Source organism: Aulonocara sp. 'chitande type north' Nkhata Bay, linkage group LG1 (assembly GCF_057382095.1).
Source record: "Aulonocara sp. 'chitande type north' Nkhata Bay isolate Kocher_YH1m ecotype deep benthic linkage group LG1, A_spYH_male_GT1.1, whole genome shotgun sequence".
NCBI lineage: Eukaryota > Metazoa > Chordata > Actinopteri > Cichliformes > Cichlidae > Aulonocara > Aulonocara sp. 'chitande type north' Nkhata Bay.
Window position 1 is genome coordinate 18,236,775 of NC_141344.1, and position 19,468 is coordinate 18,256,242.

The 19,468-nt window shown below is 43.6% G+C and overlaps 2 protein-coding genes across 8 annotated transcripts in view; both read right to left on the reverse strand.

Annotated features, from left to right (window-relative positions):
- The window catches only part of fes (FES proto-oncogene, tyrosine kinase), a 38,358-nt gene extending 27,747 nt beyond the window's left edge, over positions 1-10,611 (reverse strand). For 2 of the 4 annotated variants that reach the window (XM_086286366.1, XM_086286358.1), the window contains exon 1: positions 10,269-10,611. In XM_086286366.1, coding sequence (XP_086142492.1) covers positions 10,269-10,284 — 16 coding nt within the window. In that variant the 5' untranslated portion in view covers positions 10,285-10,611. Of the gene's footprint in view, positions 1-9,749 lie in introns of all 4 variants that reach the window. The other 2 variants (XM_086286383.1, XM_086286373.1) reach the window with 2 other exon arrangements.
- Positions 10,612-10,727: 116 nt separating this feature from the next.
- furina (furin (paired basic amino acid cleaving enzyme) a) overlaps positions 10,728-19,468 on the reverse strand; it is an 83,156-nt gene continuing 74,415 nt past the window's right edge. For all 4 annotated transcript variants that reach the window (XM_086286401.1, XM_086286416.1, XM_086286409.1 and 1 more), the window contains exons 13-16: positions 18,464-18,643; positions 18,246-18,370; positions 16,834-16,956; positions 10,728-15,905 (exon numbers count right to left, since the gene is read on the reverse strand). In XM_086286401.1, coding sequence (XP_086142527.1) covers positions 15,298-15,905; positions 16,834-16,956; positions 18,246-18,370; positions 18,464-18,643 — 1,036 coding nt within the window. In that variant the 3' untranslated portion in view covers positions 10,728-15,297. The remainder of the gene's footprint in view (positions 15,906-16,833; positions 16,957-18,245; positions 18,371-18,463; positions 18,644-19,468) is intronic.

Sequence of the window (19,468 nt, forward strand, 5' to 3'; positions counted from 1 at the left end):
CATGCATGAAAGGGTTAAGCAATTTATAACTAGCACCTTGACAAGAAACACATCACTCTGTTCCCATTTAGCTGAATTTACAGGAAATAGTAAAGATGAACGGGGTTCCCCACAAGTTCTTTAAGAACTGCCTGCAGGTGCTCAGGACACTGTCGAAGTGGATGAAAACAGCTTGGAGGAAACAACCGGTCCCATCAGAAGGATAATAAATTGTCGGCGTGTTCATTCCCAAGAACAGAGCCTTCAGACCATCAGTTAGTTCAGCATTGCCTTGCTGAACGTAAAGAGGAAGGTTTTTTTCCTCCATCCTGACAAGGAGACTGACTTCATCATGGTGAGTGGATATGTTGATACAAGCTGCCAGAATGTGGGAATCCCAGGCTCTCCTATGTCCACTAAGCACTACTCTCTGATTTGGAACCAGATCCAGCATGAAGCGAAGAGCGACTTGCATCTGGTGCAGTTAGATCTCACCACCAATGCGTGTGGCTCAGTATCACGCAGACCCTTAGACTTTGCACTGGGGTTCTTACATGTGTGCAACATATAATCACCAAATACTTCAGTAACCTGCACATGTGCTCAACTCTGGAGGGCTTCATGACTGGATGCCAAGAACTAGAATGTAGAACAGTTATGAGATGCGCCATCTTCCCCATCCTATTCGTAGTAGCCTTTGAGGTAATTCTCAGGGGCCAGGCAGATAGAGGCATCAAGTTACCATCAGGTGGAGGCTTCCACCACTACGGAGCTATATGGATGATGTGGCAAGCATCATTCAGACAGCACTATGCATGACTTCTGCATGAGCTTCTTGCTTGGGCGAGCATGACAGTCAAGGCAGGAAAGTCAAGAAGCCTATCAAGAAGGAAAGGCATACTGCATGCAGGGAACATCTTTGTTGCAGGAGAGGAGCCCATTCCCCGCCTGAATGAAAAACCACTGCAAAACCTAGGAAGGCACTACCCCACGGAAAATAGAAGGTGTGGTGCTAGCAGCACATCCTATACGAACAGGTCATGTGGACAATAAAGGTCTGCAAAATTTCCTTTTCAGGAGTCAGCAGGAATCATGGCCTGGCAAACAGCTACATCAGTAAGTGGCTAGATGCACGCACACGCACAACACAGTAAAAGCAGACCTCAATAGAAAAAATAAAAACACACACTGGAATACTTTCATGGATTGGCCTCCTGAACATGAACATTATTGAAACAGTGTGGGATCATCTTGATAGAGAACAGAACAAAAGGCAGCCAATATCCAAAGAAGAGCTTTGAATGTGTTTCAAGAGGCCTTGAAGGCCACTTATGTTTTAATAAAATACTACACTTCTAGTGTTAAGATGATCAAGCAAATCAAAGATCTGGGCCACAAGACTTTACCTCCTCCACTAAAACCAAAAAAAAAGAGCTGAGAAAGAAAGACTTTTACAACAACATAGAGAAAGATACGCCAACAAAATGCACACAGGAGGGTAAGAACAGAGGGGCTCAGAATAAATACAAAAAATAACTAAAAATCTGATTCGAAGCATGTGGAATGAGGCACTGATAACCTGGAGAAAGAAAGGTCCCAGGACATTCAATGATCCGATGAAAGTGAAAACACAGAGCACAGGGAGGGAGAGGGAAAAGATAAACACACAGTTTGGATAGTCCTGTGCCACAGGGACAACAACTATCAGGGTAAGAGAGATGCAGTGTTTTCCAATAATCTCCAAGCTTAACAGATTCCTGAAGAGTGAGACTGACCCACAGGCACAATAACAATATCAGGTAGAAAGCCTCAGGAAGAAAACAAAAACAAAAAAGCTGCTAACAGAACGTTATAGCAAAAAAAACCCTGTGTTCTGGGGCAGAAAGCTTAGGATGGATTATAAGCTTCACACATATTTTTTTTAATTATCATAAGCTCCTGACATGGATCTGAACATGTGACAAGTTGCAAAACCAGAAATGTAAAAACACTCGAACCTCAGCGAAACGTAGACATGAATGATCTGCACCAACCAAACTGCTGCCCAGCTCCAACAAGCTACTGCTTGACGTTAATACTTTCTGAAATACATCTCAGACTTTCACAATACTTTCAATGGATTTTTGGCTTATTGTGTTGCTTGTGTGTGAGCAGCTGACCGAAGCATTGTGGCTTCATACTTCCCCACAAGCAGCTAACGGCATGATGCAGGAAAGTACAGGGTTACTGGTGAAGTAATGCACTGCCGCAAAGACTCTGAGAAAAGTTTATAGTGGTGGTGTCTTGTAACCATTATTGTTTTTTAGAAGAATAGTTTTAAACAACACCAGACTGTAAACACGGAGGGTGCATGTTGCATATAATGCAAATACTCCTCTTGTTTTTTAACACCACAGTATGAAGCCAGTCTCACGTCATTACTTTCATTTATGACTTGGTTGGTGTCTGGTGCAACCACCGTGCTGTAAATTCATTGGGGTAATTATTCTGGCCACACATCATCAGATACACTCATTATACAGGCTGCAGGGAAGACAAAGGGACACAAACATACACACACACACAAAAATGCAGCTCTGCTCAGAGTTGGTTGTACAGACCACAGAGGAAATGTCAGCTTTTATGTTTAGTTACAGAGTCAACAAAGAGCTGCAGACCACGCTCTTAGTTAGAGACTACTCTTCATGTTTGATGTCCTAATGTCACCTCATGCTGCCACTTCTGCAGCAGACTTTATATCATGTTGTAATGCTGTACCTGTGAGTTACTTTAAATGAAAGCTGTTGAAAGGATGGAAAGTACATTGAACGTTGCAACTCTGACAAAAGAAAAACGCAGAAGTGCAACAAAAGAGTTTTGACACTTAAATTGCAAAACCGTTTAGCACGATCGTGATACCGACTTTGAATGTTTTTTGGGGGGTTTTAAACCGTGGCGTTTTATAGTGTCAAATCTTTACGTGCATTGTTTTTACATCAGCAGTTTATTTCTCAGTGAGAGCGGTTTACTGTTTCTTCTCTGTATTGTGGTGTGGCTGAGAGAGAGTTAACAGTTTTGTGCTGTCTGGACATAATTTGCTTACCATACAAAGAACGCTGAATAATGAAAACTACTACAGACTAGCTCCAAAACTGAAAACCTACAGTAAGCAGAGCCAAATATGGGCATACTCTGGGCCCACAGCTGCCCAAACTATGCCCTTACCTTAGGTGTAAATGGTTCATATATAGCGCTTTTCTACTCAGCACTCAAAGCACTTTATGCAACTCATTCACACTTTTTTTTCTATTCTCTTCCTATATAACATGCACACACACATTCATACTTCTACAGATGCATCAGAGAGCAACTTGGGGTTAGTGTCCTGCACAAGGACATTTGGCATACAAACTGGAGGGATCTAACCATTAAAATTCCAATTAGCTGATGGCCTGCTCCACATATGCCCCATGGTCCATTATCGCCACCAACTGGTATGGAGTGTGAACCAGAAAGCTACTTTAAGCAGTTCACTCATTCACGAGGTGTCTGTGAAGGTTCTCAGTCATCCAGGTCATCGTAGTCAAAGGAGCTTGGAAAGAAAAGCGTCTGGACTTCTTTAAGTTGCTTGAAGACGTTTCACCTCTCATCCGAGAAGCTTCTTCAGTTCTAAGGTCAAATGGTGGAGAGTCCCAGATATAAACCTAGTGGGAGTGACCCCCCACAGAGGGACAAAAGGACCCCCTGATGATCCTCTAATCGCCTGAGCCAAGGTGTGAAACTGGGCGTGGGTCCCAATCAGCCAGAGTTTCGGGTGTGTTCATTGTGAAACCTGGCCCCACCTTATCATGCGAATTCCTGAGGTCAGATGGCCCAGGATGTGAGTGGGCGTTAAGGCGTCTGGGAAGGGATCTCAAAACTGGATTATAGATGGCAGAGAGTTGGTGTCGTAAACCCCCGCCTCTGTTCAAAGATGGTCGCTCACAGTGGACATAGATGGCTTCTTTCACTCCTCTTTCGAACCATCTGTCCTCTCTGTCCAAAATGTGAACATTGGCATCCTCGAAAGAGTGTCCTTTATCCTTAAGATGCAGATGGACTGCTGAGTCTTGTCCTGTGGAGGTGGCTCTTCTGTGTTGTGCCATGCGCTTGTGAAGTGGCTGTTTGGTCTCTCCAATGTAGAGGTCTGAGCATTCCTCGCTGCACTGTACAGCATACACCACATTGCTAAGTTTGTGTTTTGGCGTTTTGTCTTTCGGGTGAACCAGTTTCTGTCTAAGCGTGTTGCTGGGTCTGAAATACACTGGGATGTCATGCTTGGAGAAAACTCTCCTGAGTTTCTCTGATACACCGGCTACATAGGGGATGACAATGTTGTTGCGTCTGTCCTTCTTATCCTCCCTCGCTGGTGTCTGGTCTTCTTTTCTGTGCCTCTTTGCTGACTTTAAGAACGCCCATTTAGGATAGCCGCACGTTTTGAGTGCTTCCTTTACATGTGTGTGTTCCTTCTTTTTTCCTTCAGGCTTAGAGGGAACATGTTCTGCCCGGTGGTGTAGGGTCCTAATTACTCCAAGTTTGTCTTCCAAAGGGTGATGGGAGTCAAAGAGGAGGTACTGGTCCGTGTGTGTGGGCTTCTGGTAAACTTCGATGTTGAGTTTGCCGTTCTCTTCAATGTGCACGGCGCAGTCCAGGAAAGGCAAACAGTTGTCCTTTGTGTCTTCCCTGGTGAACTTGATGTTTTTATCCACAGCGTTAATGTGCGCAGTGAAGGATTCCACTTCTTGTGTCTTGATTTTGACCCAGATGTCGTCCACATATCTGTACCAGTGACTGGGTACTCTTCCTTTGAAAGAGCCAAGAGCCTTCCTTTCCACTTCCTCCATGTAAAGGTTGGCTACAATAGGTGACACGGGGGAGCCCATGGCACAGCCATGTTTTTGTCTGTAAAAGCCTTCGTTGTACTTGAAATATGTAGTGGTGAGGCAGAGGTCTAACAGTGTGCAAATCTGATCGGGTGTGAAGTTGGTCCTGTCCTCCAAGGAGCTGTCTTCTTGTAGTCGTTTTCTGACAGTCTCCATGGCCTCCGTGGTGGGTATGCAAGTGAAAAGAGAGACTACATCAAAGGACACCATGGTTTCATCTGGATCCAGGGTAAGTTTCTGGACCTTGTCGGCGAAGTCGGTGGAGTTCTTGATGTGGTGTGGGGTGTTCCCCACGAGAGGCGCGAGGATGGTAGCAAGGTGTTTAGCAATGTTGTAAGTGGCTGAGTTTATGCTACTGACTATGGGTCTGAGTGGGACAGCTTCCTTGTGGATTTTAGGAAGTCCGTAAATGCAGGGTATGGCATCCCCTGGGTAAAGGCGGTGATATGTAAGGCGGTCAATAATTTTGTCCTTTTCAAAGTCTTGAAGGCAAGTTATAACTTTCTTTTTGTAGCTGCTTGTGGGGTCTCGCTTTAAGGCTTCGTAGGTATTGTTGTCACTGAGGAGAGTAGTGATCTTTGTATGGTAATCTGTAGTGTTTAGGACCACGGTGCATCTTCCCTTATCAGCTGGTAAAACAGTGATGTTGTGGTCTTTGCTCAGGGAAGCGACGGCCTTCTTTTCCTGTATTGTGAGGTTGGATGGAGGGACTTTGGCACTGGAGAGCGTGGCTGAGACTTTCATCCTGATTTGCTCTGCTTCTGTCTGTGATAATTTATTAATCCGTATGGCAGATTCTGTGGCTGTGATGAGGTCCACTATGGGCAACTGTTGTGGAGAAATGGCAAAATTGAGTCCTTTGGCTAATACTCTCTTTTCAGGTTCAGTGAGAATCCTGTCTGAAAAGTTCTTAACCCATTTCTCCTGACTGGCATCAGGTGTGTTTTCTTCTCTGGGTTGTGTAGGTTCAGGATGAGGAGTGTGTGTTTTTGAAAGCAAGGTGTGAAATTTCCTGCGTTGTCTTTCTTTTCCTTTAGAGTGTTGGGCCCGCTGAGCCTTGTCCACAAACTTGTAAACCTCTTCTAAGATTGGAGAGGGTAGAAGGGTTTCCAGTTCCTGCAGAGTCTGGCTGATCTTGATCTGGAGGGCATCTATAGTGAAATGGACCTGTCTTATCCTTTCACTTAAAAGGTGATTTTGTGCTCTCTGTAGAATCAAATCTGCTTTGTCTACATCTTAGGTTGAAACCTAAGATGTAGACAAAGCAGAGTTGTTCCTAAGAGCCTGCGCCTTGGATCCACTGTCAGGGGATACAGAGCAGAGTTGATTCTACAGAGAGCACAAAATCACCTTTTAAGTGAAAGGATAAGACAGGTCCATTTCACTATAGATGCCCTCCAGATCAAGATCAGCCAGACTCTGCAGGAACTGGAAACCCTTCTACCCTCTCCAATCTTAGAAGAGGTTTACAAGTTTGTGGACAAGGCTCAGCGGGCCCAACACTCTAAAGGAAAAGAAAGACAACGCAGGAAATTTCACACCTTGCTTTCAAAAACACACACTCCTCATCCTGAACCTACACAACCCAGAGAAGAAAACACACCTGATGCCAGTCAGGAGAAATGGGTTAAGAACTTTTCAGACAGGATTCTCACTGAACCTGAAAAGAGAGTATTAGCCAAAGGACTCAATTTTGCCATTTCTCCACAACAGTTGCCCATAGTGGACCTCATCACAGCCACAGAATCTGCCATACGGATTAATAAATTATCACAGACAGAAGCAGAGCAAATCAGGATGAAAGTCTCAGCCACGCTCTCCAGTGCCAAAGTCCCTCCATCCAACCTCACAATACAGGAAAAGAAGGCCGTCGCTTCCCTGAGCAAAGACCACAACATCACTGTTTTACCAGCTGATAAGGGAAGATGCACCGTGGTCCTAAACACTACAGATTACCATACAAAGATCACTACTCTCCTCAGTGACAACAATACCTACGAAGCCTTAAAGCGAGACCCCACAAGCAGCTACAAAAAGAAAGTTATAACTTGCCTTCAAGACTTTGAAAAGGACAAAATTATTGACCGCCTTACATATCACCGCCTTTACCCAGGGGATGCCATACCCTGCATTTACGGACTTCCTAAAATCCACAAGGAAGCTGTCCCACTCAGACCCATAGTCAGTAGCATAAACTCAGCCACTTACAACATTGCTAAACACCTTGCTACCATCCTCGCGCCTCTCGTGGGGAACACCCCACACCACATCAAGAACTCCACCGACTTCGCCGACAAGGTCCAGAAACTTACCCTGGATCCAGATGAAACCATGGTGTCCTTTGATGTAGTCTCTCTTTTCACTTGCATACCCACCACGGAGGCCATGGAGACTGTCAGAAAACGACTACAAGAAGACAGCTCCTTGGAGGACAGGACCAACTTCACACCCGATCAGATTTGCACACTGTTAGACCTCTGCCTCACCACTACATATTTCAAGTACAACGAAGGCTTTTACAGACAAAAACATGGCTGTGCCATGGGCTCCCCCGTGTCACCTATTGTAGCCAACCTTTACATGGAGGAAGTGGAAAGGAAGGCTCTTGGCTCTTTCAAAGGAAGAGTACCCAGCCACTGGTACAGATATGTGGACGACATCTGGGTCAAAATCAAGACACAAGAAGTGGAATCCTTCACTGCGCACATTAACGCTGTGGATAAAAACATCAAGTTCACCAGGGAAGACACAAAGGACAACTGTTTGCCTTTCCTGGACTGCGCCGTGCACATTGAAGAGAACGGCAAACTCAACATCGAAGTTTACCAGAAGCCCACACACACGGACCAGTACCTCCTCTTTGACTCCCATCACCCTTTGGAAGACAAACTTGGAGTAATTAGGACCCTACACCACCGGGCAGAACGTGTTCCCTCTAAGCCTGAAGGTAAAAAGAAGGAACACACACATGTAAAGGAAGCACTCAAAACGTGCGGCTATCCTAAATGGGCGTTCTTAAAGTCAGCAAAGAGGCACAGAAAAGAAGACCAGACACCAGCGAGGGAGGATAAGAAGGACAGACGCAACAACATTGTCATCCCCTATGTACCTGTGTATCAGAGAAACTCAGGAGAGTTTTCTCCAAGCATGACATCCCGGTGCATTTCAGACCCAGCAACACGCTTAGACAGAAACTGGTTCACCCGAAAGACAAAACGCCAAAACACAAACTTAGCAATGTGGTGTATGCTGTACAGTGCAGCGAGGAATGCTCAGACCTCTACATTGGAGAGACCAAACAGCCACTTCACAAGCGCATGGCACAACACAGAAGAGCCACCTCCACAGGACAAGACTCAGCAGTCCATCTGCATCTTAAGGATAAAGGACACTCTTTCGAGGATGCCAATGTTCACATTTTGGACAGAGAGGACAGATGGTTTGAAAGAGGAGTGAAAGAAGCCATCTATGTCCACTGTGAGCGACCATCTTTGAACAGAGGCGGGGGTTTACGACACCAACTCTCTGCCATCTATAATCCAGTTTTGAGATCCCTTCCCAGACGCCTTAACGCCCACTCACATCCTGGGCCATCTGACCTCAGGAATTCGCATGATAAGGTGGGGCCAGGTTTCACAATGAACACACCCGAAACTCTGGCTGATTGGGACCCACGCCCAGTTTCACACCTTGGCTCAGGCGATTAGAGGATCATCAGGGGGTCCTTTTGTCCCTCTGTGGGGGGTCACTCCCACTAGGTTTATATCTGGGACTCTCCACCATTTGACCTTAGAACTGAAGAAGCTTCTCAGATGAGAGGTGAAACGTCTTCAAGCAACTTAAAGAAGTCCAGACGCTTTTCTTTCCAAGCTCCTTTGACTACGATGACCTGGATGACTGAGAACCTTCACAGACATACTAACTTGGAAAATGTAATCTGGCCTGGTAGCTTTTGCTTCAATTCCTTTTCTAGTAGATCAATATCATCCAGTTTAACTTCCATACTCATTACTTAGTGAAGGTTTGAATCAGTTGCCCTTCTCTCAGCCACATATTTCTGACAGTGCAAGAAAACATGTACAGTACTGCAATTTCATCTTCGCCCCGTCAGTCACATTTCCCAGTACCGTGTTTCCTTACCATTATAAATAGTCTGTGTATTCCACCAATGAAAATTTCAGATGTAGCTTCCAGCTAGTCCAAGTAAGATCCCTCAGGCTCTGACACAATAACATGGTGATGACCATAGTGGCCTACAACCAACATGAATATTACTATATCACAACCTCACACAATAGAATGGCGTGAAATAGATTAACCATTAAGCGACAGTTATCTGGATCAAAAATGCCTTGTTGATACCAGCGGTCAAGAAGAATTAAAGGATGACCACTCATTAGAACCGAGGTATGCAGAAGAGCATCTCTGAATCTGAATGCAAAACACGTTGAACCTTGAAGCAGAACATTGTACTGGGTGCTCCAGATGTCAGCTAAGAACAGGAAACTGAGGCTACAATTCATGCAGATTCACCAAAAGTGGACAGAAGAAGACTGATCTGATAAAGTCTCAATTTTGGTTGCAACATTCATATAGTAATCTGAGAACTGCTTAACTGTGAGATTTCTCATGATGCCGCACTTGGTTAAACACATTTCATTGAAAATGTTTACTCTTTGCTAACTTACATATGACAAATAAAGCTAAAGCTGAAATTGGCAGGGTCAGAATTTGACAAACAGCATGAAAGCACTGATCCATCCCTCTTCATATCAGTGGTTCAGGCTGCTGATGGTGTGGGGAATCATTTCTTGGTACAGTTTGAATCTTTTGTTACCACCTGAGCATCATTTAAACACCACAGCCTACCTGAGGATTGTTGGCAGTCATCCCTTTATGCCCACAGTGCACACATCCTCTGATGGATCCTTCCAGCAGGATAGCGCGCTGTGTTACAAACTTCAAACCATCTCAGACTGCTATTTTTAAACACAACACCGAGATCACGGTACCCAAAAGGCCTACACAGTCAATTCAACTGAGCATCCTTGGGATGTGGAGAAAGAGGAGATTCTCATAATGGATGTGCAAACTGACATATCTGCAGCAGCTGACTGATGCCTTCATGTCATCATGGAAACAAGTCTGAGGCATGTTTCCAGCACCCTGTTGAATCTATGCTGTGAATAAAAACCACTCCGAGGACAAGCGCACAATACGGCACTAGCAGGGTGTACCTAATACAGTGTCCGATTAGGTTTGTTTATCATGTTTGCCATCCAAATTTAGCACGTTAGCTTAGTAAAACTACAAATTAGCACAAAATTGTTATTTTCCAGTACTGCACTCACTGATGATACAATGCTAATGATCGGCTCCATTACAAACCATCGGGTTGTCTCATCACTCCGAGAACCTCCGTGATCTTGCAGCTCTGCCAGCTTCCGGTGCAGGAGGAGATGACCTTTACGAGGTAATCAAAGCTTCAAATCAGCCATTTTTAGATTTATAAATAAGTGGGCGGAGTCACTGAACTTTGTCGTCACACCTGGCATTTAGATCTTGTTACAAGCTCAGTAGGAATAGTCTTACATATTATTATCATCAATCCAATAAATCCATGATGCTAAAATAGCATAAACGTTTCTGCAGGATGCTTTTACCCCCGACATTTAACCACATGTAATGCTCATACTTCAGTACTTGCATTTAAAAATACTTTAATGTAGGATATTTTCTTGAAACTATTTTATGTACCGTTAAACTGTCCACCATCTCTGTGCTTCTCGCATTCATTAACCAACAACAGCATCAAGTTTCAATCATTTAAGTAAAAGAAAAAACACATTCAAATTTGCATAGATCTTTATTTTTAGTAGAATCTATAATTGACATCAATTAAATAAAAAGGAGAAAAGAGCAAAAAAAAAAAATCCTTAAATTACAAGAAAATTACACTGCACCTTTCATATAGTACAAAAATAGGCCTTATTTTAGAGTTATGTTCCATGTAGGATATTCATTCTTGTACATTACCATAGGTCACACGTATCTGTAAGGTACTGTGTGCAGCCACAGGTCAGGAACCTCACGAAGAGGCGGGAGGAGGTCAACGGAGTCGACTGAGGCTGCTCCACTGACCGCTCCTCCATCACAAAGTGTTTCCTTTCTACTTTAACACGCGTGTGCACACACGGACGCACTCAGGTCTGATTCAGCCCTTAAGTTAATGGCGATGGGATACATTCTACCTCCTCCCTCCGCAGCTGCTGAACATACAAGGTGTCGTCGCAGATCGTCAAAAACGACAACAAAAAGAGAAAGAAAAAAAAGGCAGAGGTGACTGAATGGTTTCAATAAAAACACTCTGAACACAAGCCAAGGGTCGATGGATTGTGACAACCTGGAAGCAACACATATTCATACTAAACAGACAGCATTAACATGATTGTCTTTGGTTATGCCAAAGATATTGCTCCTATTAACTTCATCCGACTTCATATTAATCTCACGTTAGACTACATCCTAAAGCAGGACGGGAGCAACGTCGAGCTCCACATGACTTAAATCAGCAATGTAAAGACGAGCCTTCATGGCAGCAATGAGGGAGTCTTCTCTTTATAACCAGGGCAGATGTTTTGCGACATGCAGTGTTTTTTTCCTTCTAAATTTAAGAGCAGCTACAGTGGTAGGGCTTTTTAGCTACGAGCTGCTTTCTGGCACTCGTCTTATTTTAGTGTGTGGGGGTTTTTTTTTTTTGTGGTTTTTTTTAGTTTTTTTTTTTTTATCGTATTCTCACCGTTAAAAGAATCAGCTGGCTGCTGATGCTTTTCTGCAGCTCCGGCTCTTCGGAAGCAGAAGCTACTTAATTCTGCCTGCATTCATGGATTTCCCAAGTTTAACACCCGATTGCTCAGCGCTCTGAGATCATCTGATTAAAGTATTTTTTATTTTTACTTTTTTATTATTTTTAAGTTTAAGCTGCAGTGAATACAACATTAGCCAAGACGAATAAATCATTTCGTGTGCGCACTTGAGGGGCCACAGAAACCTGTCTGAACACCCGCAGTGTTGGATTTTTAAGAAGAAAAAACAAAAAAACAAAACCACTCTTCCTGGAAGCAATACAAGTCCAAAGGAAAATGCACAGTGCATAATCTTGACTAGACCAGGAATCAATTAGCGCACAGTAATTGGAACGCATTGGTTGAATCCCATGTTATACTTCTTCAAAAGATGCATCCAGAGTTTAAGAAAAACGGTTTATGGAAGCAATTTTGTTTCTGCATTAGCCCATTATCTGTTGTTTACACACTTCGCAGCATGCTGGGAAGTCAATAAGATTTGGTGGCTCAAGTCTGAAGCTGGAGTTATTACATTTTTAAATTAGCACCCTCCTCAAAGTGGAACTAATCAAAGCCTAAATGGCAGTAGGCACTAATGTACAACCCACAGACCCCTGCAGAACAAGCCTGCCACATTAGCTTTGTTCCTTTTGGGGCATTTTCTCCAAATCCTCATTTTCAGTTTGGCTTCTGATCCAGAAGCGGCCACAGTAAGCCAAATGTGTTACACCTGCACCAGCCATTCGAGATGAATTACGCTTCCTGGCTGAGCGCTGTGTTTGAAAGCATGCATACCAATCTTCCTCCATTCTTTTCAAGAGGATTTTTGGCAGGTATTGGTAATCAAAATCTGCATTCTTTTGCCTTTGGAGAATTTCTTTTTTCCAAATAAGACTTGATTTCTAAATCTGCAATTTAAATGATCTGCATACAGTGAATAACATTTTCTGTGGAGGCTTTTCTAGTGAGGCAGTTAAATCAAAAGTTAAAATCCATTTGTTTGTGTGCTTCTGCACCTTGCCCCCCTCCCACCCCAAAAGAAAACAAACAAACAAAGGAATTGATTGTCAGTGACAGAAACTTAAAAAGAATAAAATAAGGTCTGAAACCCCAGGAGGAGATGCCTGGGTAAAGATGAAGAAAACAAACGCCCCCAGCAATCTCAGGTTGATTTAGCACTTAAATGCTGGCCAACAAGATGTAAGAGCAATTCTCCTACCCAGCCTCTTTGAGTAAGAGGCTTTAACACCCAGGTGTGTCTGCACATGAATGCTGATCCTAAAGGCAATAAATTTTTAGGACAGATAGGAGTTCCAGGGGAGTAAAATTTACACAGCAGCTTTACAGTTTCTGAATTGCAATTGTTTGTTTCTCCTCTAAAACATAAATGTGACATACAAACCTACAGTCCTTAAAAAAAAAAAAAAAAAAAAAAATTAAAAAATTAAAAAATTAAATTACCATTTCCCAGAAGCGATTTCATCTCTAACCTACATATAATCTGACCTCTATGATCATTTATCAGCTCCTCAAAACGAAACCTTGCTGAATGATATGAGAGGTAGATAGAAGGACGAGCAGCTGCAGTCGCCAATGCATGTCATCACCATGACAACCTCTCTCAGCAAGCTCCACTGATTTTGAAAGTCATAATTTCAACATAACAAAAAAAGATCACTGGAATCAAAATGGCTACACTGGATTAAATAATGAGATGCAAATTTCAGATGATGACCAGCCAGGGAGGGAAAGAAGAAGAAGGAGGAGGAGGGGGACGAAGAAGAAGAAAAAAAAGCTTAAAGCAATTTTCCCTAAAGGAATGAATAAAATCTCTCAGAATAAATAGTTTGCTGCAGTATTATTCAGAATATAATTAATTGGCAAGTACACTAAAGACATCATCTGAAATTCAGATTAGATGCAGACTGGAGGGTAAGTGCAGAGATGCTGATGAGACGTGGAGTCTCGCTGCAGGATTTTTAAACAATATCTGAAATTTGAAGAAGAAAGCAGAGACTGGAAGGATGGAGGAAGGAAATCTTCACTTCAGAGGGCAGATAAACATTCCTGAACCTCATATGCAATAAACTAACACTCGCACTCTCCCACACGCAAAGCAACTTTCACTCGTTAAGATATGCGGTGTGTTTGTAGTGCTGATGTGATGAGAGGAGAGCCGGTATATTGTTACAGCTCTGTCAGAAATCAGTCACAAGTCAGTCAACACCTTCCAGCTGCTTTGAGAAGCTTTTGCGCTCAAGTCACACATTGTTTTGGGTTCTCCAAGCAGCCCTGCATCTTCTCCCACAGCCCCAGGATGTAAGCACTTCAGACACAGAAATTAAATATCCCTGGCAGGGATTATGCCTCAGGGTTGATTCAATAGCCTGCAAGTTTGTGTGTGTGTGTGTTGTTTTCTTATAATTTCCTTTTTCTTTTTTGTTTTGATACCCTTCCATGTAATGGTTGGGGGAGGTTACGAGCAAAGGAGAATTTATAGCTTCCAAAACAGGAATAAGTTCAGCTGGAATCCCAAAAGGCTGAAGGAGGCTTTGCTCGCTGAATGACTCACAGTTTGTTCTTTCAGAGCTGGGAGAAACCTTTTCACATAACAGGAACAATAACTGTACTGGCTTAAAAGTGACTGCATGAAATAAGAATTGTATCTTCAGTAGATACTGCAATTGTCCTGTCATAGAGAGAGAGACACTGCAGAGATGGCATATCCTGAAAGGTCTGCATTGTACGTCTGACTGCTGATGGATTATAAACCATTGAAGTCTGGATATTTTCTCATCAACTGCTACGCTTTAGATTTGTTTGATCTTGAAAATGCACTTTAAAAATGTAAATAACTGGAGAGCATTGTATTTGTCAACAGATTATAGACAGCGAGGTCATTAAATGACACTTCAGAGAGAATAAATATTTTCAAATTGGATTTCATGGTTCATAATAAAATTTTTGGCCATCACGTTTTAGTTAAAGCACTAAATATGACAGGACCCGCTTAAGCTTCTCTGCACTGTTCACTGTTCATTAGATTTACACGCTCACATTCACACAATGATTTAGAGATGCACACGCATACATGCACAGACACACACATACACGCAATCTCATCTGGCTACTGCACTGAGACTAAACGACACAGTGGGAGGAGAAAAAAAAGAGGAAGAAAGCAAATAATAATCATTTGTTTACTGTAACAAAAAGGAGCTGGAGGGGAAAATGGACTCTGCACAGACAGACACTGTTAGTGATTGAGGGCAAAGGGAGGGAGAGAGCCAGTTTAATAGAAAAGCGCCCAAGTGTGAACAGAGCAAAGCTCAGGCCATCCCGAGCTCTGAGAGACAACAGCTTCCCATCAGGTCTCCCACAGCACAGCGGAGCGACCAGATCCCGAAACAGAACTCAGATGAGAATCCGATAGGACAGAAAAAGAAAATGAACTGGAGATTAAACCAGAAAAAGACTGTGAGAGGAGACAGTCACCACAGCCCTGAATTATCAGACAAATGGTGGTGTGAGGATTTTAAAAGCAGGAGAGAGGGAGGGACGTGGAGGAGGCATTAAAGAGCACTTTGTGTTTTGATAAAGGCAGTCCTCTCATTTTGGACGTCAAACTCTTCGTTTTCCGAGTCTGTATTTACCCCTTCCTCCCCCCACACTGTTGGGATGCCACGGTACGACACCACCCTATTTCCGCCGAGACTGAAGGTGCCCCCGAGACCACCGCCAGCCTCCAGAGAGGGCAACTTGATGAGCGCGCCGGAGTGCAGCTGCAGCATCAGGAAGATGCCAGCGAAAGTGGCGATGATGGCCATGCAGCTGAGCACAGCAATGGTTATGGGGAGCCGGGAGCCTGACTCTAGCTGCGATCTCTGGTTACTTGGCCCTACCATGAAGCTATCAGGGGACTCGCGCATGTACTGGTTAAGATGCAGGCAGGTGCCAGAGTTGGGGTCCAGGGAGCTGTGCGGGGGACAGGACAGACAGGACCGAGGGCTGAGGCTGCTGCAGGTCAGGCAGGGCTGTGGGCAGGGCAGGCAGGCTGGGACGGAAGCTGGTTCCATAAAGTTTCCCACTGTGTAGTTGAGAGGCTGGGAGCCCACCGAGAAGCCTGCTGGACATTCTTTCACACAGCCCTGCTGAAAGAGGTAGTAGCCTGCATTGCACTCTGTAACACATAGAGAAATAGAAATGAACCTCTGCACCTTTCAGCTCTTCATATGAGTCACACAACCAAAAAACAGAACCAGGATTCGTGCCCTGAGAGCACATTTAACAAGGCTGTGCCTGCCCTCTGTTTCAAGGCAATTTTTTTGTTTTGCTCTTACACTTTTACTAGAGCTGCTTTCACTTACTAAATCTTTACATGTCTATGCTGAGTGCAGCACGCTTAAACAAGACACATTTCCATAGGCACCAAGTTCAGATGCAGACCATCGCCTGTAGTGACAATTAACAGACGGCAGTGAGGGTAATAGAGCTGAAAACAGGAGACCCAACAGAAGGAGGAAATTTTCGCTTCCTGCTGCATCTTGTCAGCTTGTTCAAAAACAGAATTATAGTTTTGAGCCCTGAGACATAGCACACCCAGTGCCATATGACACATGGATATGACAACACATGATAATCGCATACATGATAACTACATTGCACTCACCCTGTTTATAAGCATGCAAGTACCACTGAAAGCCTGTAGGGGTCAGACTGGCACTGTTTCAGGAAACATGTACTTCACACTGCCTTGGTGCTCAGTGGCATGTTTAGACCTTGCCTATAGCACTAGTTGGACTCGGTAGAACACAGTAGAAGGATTACGTTTATTTTAAATGAGATTATTAAAAAGAGACGTGGAGTAAACGTAAGTCTGAGCAGAAACCAGCTCTTATATTAAATTTTATGCAAATAATAAGGCTACACAATGGAGTTGTGCATAGACAAGTTTGCATAGAAATACAGACAAAAGGCAAATGGATGCAGCCGAGATCATATGTCATGAACGGGCTAGTTCAAGTGTAACACCTTAACATAAAACTACACTTCTCCTCTACTGTGGCTGAAAGGACCCGTGAGGAGCAAAGCAGAGACAACAGTCTTACCAATGCATATCTGCCTCAGATCCAACGTCTTGCAGCTGTCATTGCCAGGCTGAGACTTTTCAGAGGAGCTGGAAGTTGTTGAGCTGGTGCCATACAGCACCAGGATGAACTGGGTCAGAGTGCCTGGGCGGAGAGACAGATGAAAAACTAAAATTAACTGTGGGGGGGTGAAAAAAGTAGGCCTGTCAAGCCTAGCAAGGCTCCAGCACTCCCTTGGGTGGTTTTTGTAAATGTATCCTCATCTCCTATTAGACTCTTGGATTTTCTGCATAAAGTGACAGAAAATTGCTCCTTGATATGGGCTGCAAATTTAAAGACAGCATGATTTCACTCTGTGCCTAACAAGTTATAAAGAGCACATCTCTCAAAAATCATTGAAGTGTGGGGCCTCATGAGAGGTTCCACTTTAGTAAATCACTCCTTACTGAGGAGGGAGGCGTGAGACTTGAATCTAGATCTTTTTTTCTTAAGTATTTTGGCTGAATATGGTGCTGTGGGTGGACCTGCTTTGTGTGATGATCCACGGCCAACCATAAACACTGAAGAATTTGTCATCCTTCCTGCAATAAGGAAAAAAGTCTGCACAGCCATACAGTCAACTAGTATAAAAATAGCAACAACACTTTGGACACAGAAGCCACTTGATCTCTAATCTCTTGGCACTGACCCTTCAACCCTTGAGCTGGACTGTAGGCCCAACAGATTAAAAGGTTACATTAAATAACACTCAAGTAATGTCATTCAGGGTCATTCTGGTGACCTAGTGGTGACCTCGCTTAGGTTTAAGACTGTTGAAAACATTCAATGTGGACTCTGAGGATCTTCGATCAGCATTTTCCAGATAAAGAGGGAAGATAAACTGATACTAAATTAGATAAAGCCTGGAAGCGATCAATCATTGCACAATGATCAGTCGCAACATTTAAACCAGGAGAAGCAATTATCGTAATACAATATAATGTTCTGCTGGATGTTACTTTGGCACATATCACACACCCATGATTGCTGCATACCAAGTTTACCCAACCTTTAGAGCACCATCCCCAACAGCATGTGAGGGGGAGGATGACAATGTGCCCTACTGATAAAATTTAAAAGCCCAGGAAGAGCTTGGAAAATGTCAAAGAGCACAAGGTGTTGACCTAGCTTCCAACAATCTTGGACCTCAGTTTTAATTAAGCAATTTTAAAATTTAGAAGGAATAAAATCAGTTCATGATGGGACTAAACTGCAACCTACAGGACCGTCACTGTGAAGCCAGACACAACAGGAAGGCCCCAGAAGTGCCCTGTCCATGCCCCGATGAGTCTGAGCAGTTGGATGGCACAAGGAGAGCTATTATTTACCAGGTGGTTGTAACGATGTGGGTAACTGGTGTATATTATCTTTATGTAATAACAAAACTGCTTTACCATAGTCACTGGCACCTGCCACATTCTCAATTTCAAGCATCCACGCCCCAGTAGGGTCCTCATCCCAAGAGTGGGTGGTCATGAAAGCCCAGTCATTAAACCCCTCTGATGAGTAGTCATGAGGCCTGCAGGAAAACAAGCGGGAGCGTAAGGAAGTATTTTGTGATTACCAGCACGCACTGTAGATCACCATGTTTGTGTAGTTGTGCATTTTTTACCTGGGGTGGAGCAGTGTGGAGCGTGTGCCAGCAGGACTAATGAGGTGGATTGCCAGGTTTCCCCTCCGGTTGTAGGACAGAGTGAGCCGGGCCTGGACGTGCTCTAATGAGGTCACATGACTGTCTGTCCCCATGCAGCCGTCCACACTCTTGTTAATATATAAATGGCTGCCAATGTTCCTGTTAACCGACAGATTAAGTCAGTGATGGACATTACTCACGGATTGTGTGTCAGTGGAATTATTAGTGGCTTATTACTAAGTGTACCACATTTTGCTCTTGGACACTGAAAGCCAACAAAAGGTGATTCGTTTCAAGCCTTGAACAGGATTAGTGTCTCGACCTGTAGCACCCCTATCCTCTGTGGAAGTAAACACACCTCTTTTTTCCTCCCTCCCCCCTCCAAAATCCGCTTAGGAGATTATACGCATCCACAACAGTTCAGAGGAGGAAGGTGCAGGGTTTTAGTGGCACAGAGGTGCCAAAATTATAGACAGGATGATCATTAAACTGCATCCAGACGGAGTCCCTACAGGTTTAGGATGAGTCACATTTTTCAGGATGCACTGAAAGGGCAGCATACAGTAAACACCTTTGACCTTTAAAGCAGCCTCACATGGGAAAAGTCATGTAAAAGGTTAATTTTCTGCACTATTCAGATGCCAATGAGTCATATAGTAACTGCCCATGATAATATTATAATGCAAATTGACAGCCACGCAGCATTTAAGTATGCTTGCAAAACGTATTTCATGGTTTCTCGAGGTGGGGACAGAAAATCTTAGAGAAATGGAAATTTATACCGAGAGCTGTTGAGGTTGATTTATCATTGGCAGTTGACTGCTGCAGCACAAGCGACTGTGATTTAGGGTCTGGAAGCAGCTAAATTTATGGCAGTACTGGAAACATAGAATCTGCTTTTACAAGCACACTCAGACAAAAATAAATTTAAAAAAAAAAAAAAGAAGAAAAAGCTGCAAACCTAACCAGCAATCTGCCATTTAG